This window comes from Oxyura jamaicensis, assembly GCF_011077185.1.
Source record: "Oxyura jamaicensis isolate SHBP4307 breed ruddy duck chromosome 5 unlocalized genomic scaffold, BPBGC_Ojam_1.0 oxy5_random_OJ71120, whole genome shotgun sequence".
NCBI lineage: Eukaryota > Metazoa > Chordata > Aves > Anseriformes > Anatidae > Oxyura > Oxyura jamaicensis.
In genome coordinates this window covers 1-1970 of record NW_023303929.1, presented here as the reverse complement: position 1 = coordinate 1970, position 1970 = coordinate 1, and the positions used below count along the sequence as shown (strand labels likewise).

The 1970-nt window shown below is 69.5% G+C and overlaps 1 protein-coding gene across 1 annotated transcript; it reads left to right on the top strand.

The window, feature by feature from the left end:
* Positions 1–429: 429 nt before the first annotated feature.
* Positions 430–1831, top strand: LOC118157315 (creatine kinase M-type-like; the record flags this gene model as incomplete). The annotated part of the gene is made up of 3 exons (XM_035311582.1): positions 430–597; positions 1247–1418; positions 1629–1831. Coding segments are annotated over exons 2-3 (322 nt in total), but the record flags the coding sequence as incomplete, so codon positions are not given.
* Between the last annotated feature and the right edge of the window lie 139 nt (positions 1832–1970).

The following is a 1970-nucleotide window of genomic DNA, read 5'->3' as shown; positions in this document are numbered from 1 at the left end:
GGGGCATGTGGGGTGCTTGGGAGGAGAGGATCAATGGGATGTGGGTGGGGGGGTGACATGGAGTGGGGATTGGGGGACATGGGGGGGATTTGGGGCCATGGGATTGGGGGGCCATGGGGGGGATTGGGGACATGGGGAGGATTTGGGGGACATGGGGGGGATTTGGACGACATGGGGGGGATTGGGGGACGGGGGGGATTTGGGGGACGGGGGGGATTTGGGGGACATGGGGGGGATTGGGGGACGGGGGGGGGATTTGGGGACATGGGGGAATTGGGGGATAGGGGGGATTTGGGGACATGGGGGGATTGGGGGACAGGGGGGATTTGGAGACATGGGGGGATTGGGGGGCCATGGGGGGGGATTTGAGGACATGGGGGGGGGGGATTTGGGGATCGGGGGGGTTTGGGGATCGGGGGGGGTCACCCAGGTGAGCCCCCCCGCGTGACGGGTGCCGCGTGCAGGGGGGCGAGGACCTGGACCCCAAGTACGTGCTGAGCAGCCGCGTGCGCACCGGGCGCAGCATCAAGGGCTACTCCCTGCCCCCCCACTGCAGCCGGGGGGAGCGGCGCGCCATCGAGAAGCTGTCCGTCACCGGTGAGGGGGCGTGGTCGGGCGGGAGGGGGCGTGGTCGGGCGGGAGGGGGCGTGGTCGGGCGGGAGGGGCGTGGTCGGGCGGGAGGGGCCGTGGCTTAGCAAGAGGGCTGGGGGGAGGTCAGGGCACAGGTGTGGGCGTGGCCTCTGGGTGTGGGCGTGGCTTTCACGTAGGGGGCGTGGTCTTGGAGTGTGGGCGGGGTTTGCAGGCGTGAGCTGGTAGTTGTCAGGTGGGGGCGTGGCTTTAAGGCACGGGGCGTGGCTTCTGTTTGTGGGCGTGGTTTGCAGGCATGTGTGTTGGCTCGTGGGCGTGGCCTCTGGGTGTGGGCGTGGCCTCTGGGTGTGGGCATGCCAGGGACAGCTGTGGGGCGTGTCTTGCAGCCATAGGGGCGTGGCTATTATGGTTTGTGGGCGTGGCTTGTGGGTGTGACTCACGGGTGCGGCCACACCTGGGCTGTTTGGGGGCGTGGTTTGCAGGCACGGGGGCGTGGCCTTCGAGCTATGGGCGTGGCCTCTGGGCGTTGGGGCGGGGTTTGTGGGCACAGGGCGAGGCTGTTGGGCGAGCGGGCAAAGCCGGGCGTGGCCGGGCGTGGCGTGGGTGTGGCCGGGCGTGGCCGGGCGTGGCGTGGGCGTGTCCTGACCCCTCCCCGCAGCCCTGAACAGCCTGGAGGGGGAGTTCAAGGGGCGCTACTACCCGCTGAAGGCCATGACGGAGCAGGAGCAGCAGCAGCTCATCGACGACCACTTCCTCTTCGACAAGCCCGTCTCGCCCCTGCTGCTGGCCTCGGGCATGGCCCGCGACTGGCCCGACGCCCGCGGCATCTGGTGGGCACCCGGGGGGGGGCACCCGGCCTGGGGGGGGCACCCCCCCCCCAGACCCACCCGCGTCCCCTGCTGGGGGGCTGGAAGGGGACCCCAAGGTTTGGGGGCGTCCCAAAAAGCGGGGAGGTGGGTGGGGGCTGGGTGTGTTTTGGGGGGGAGGGGGGCACCCGAAGGCGTGGGGGGTGCTGAGGGTGTGTCCCCCCCCCCCCGCAGGCACAATGACAACAAGACCTTCCTGGTGTGGGTGAATGAGGAGGACCACCTCCGCGTCATCTCCATGGAGAAGGGGGGCAACATGAAGGAGGTCTTCAGGCGCTTCTGCGTCGGCCTCAAGAAGGTGGGGCAGGGCCCGGGGGGGTGGCGGGGGGGGCATGGGGACATGGGGGGGACAGGGGGGGATGGGAGGTGTTGGGGATGTGGGAGCAGTCCCATGGGGGTGATGTATTGGGGACAGGGGGACAGGGGGCTGTGGGAGTTAGGGCATGGGGGGATGTGGGGATTAGAGCATTGGGGGACACTGGGATCAGGGCATGGGGGACATGGGGGACACTGGGA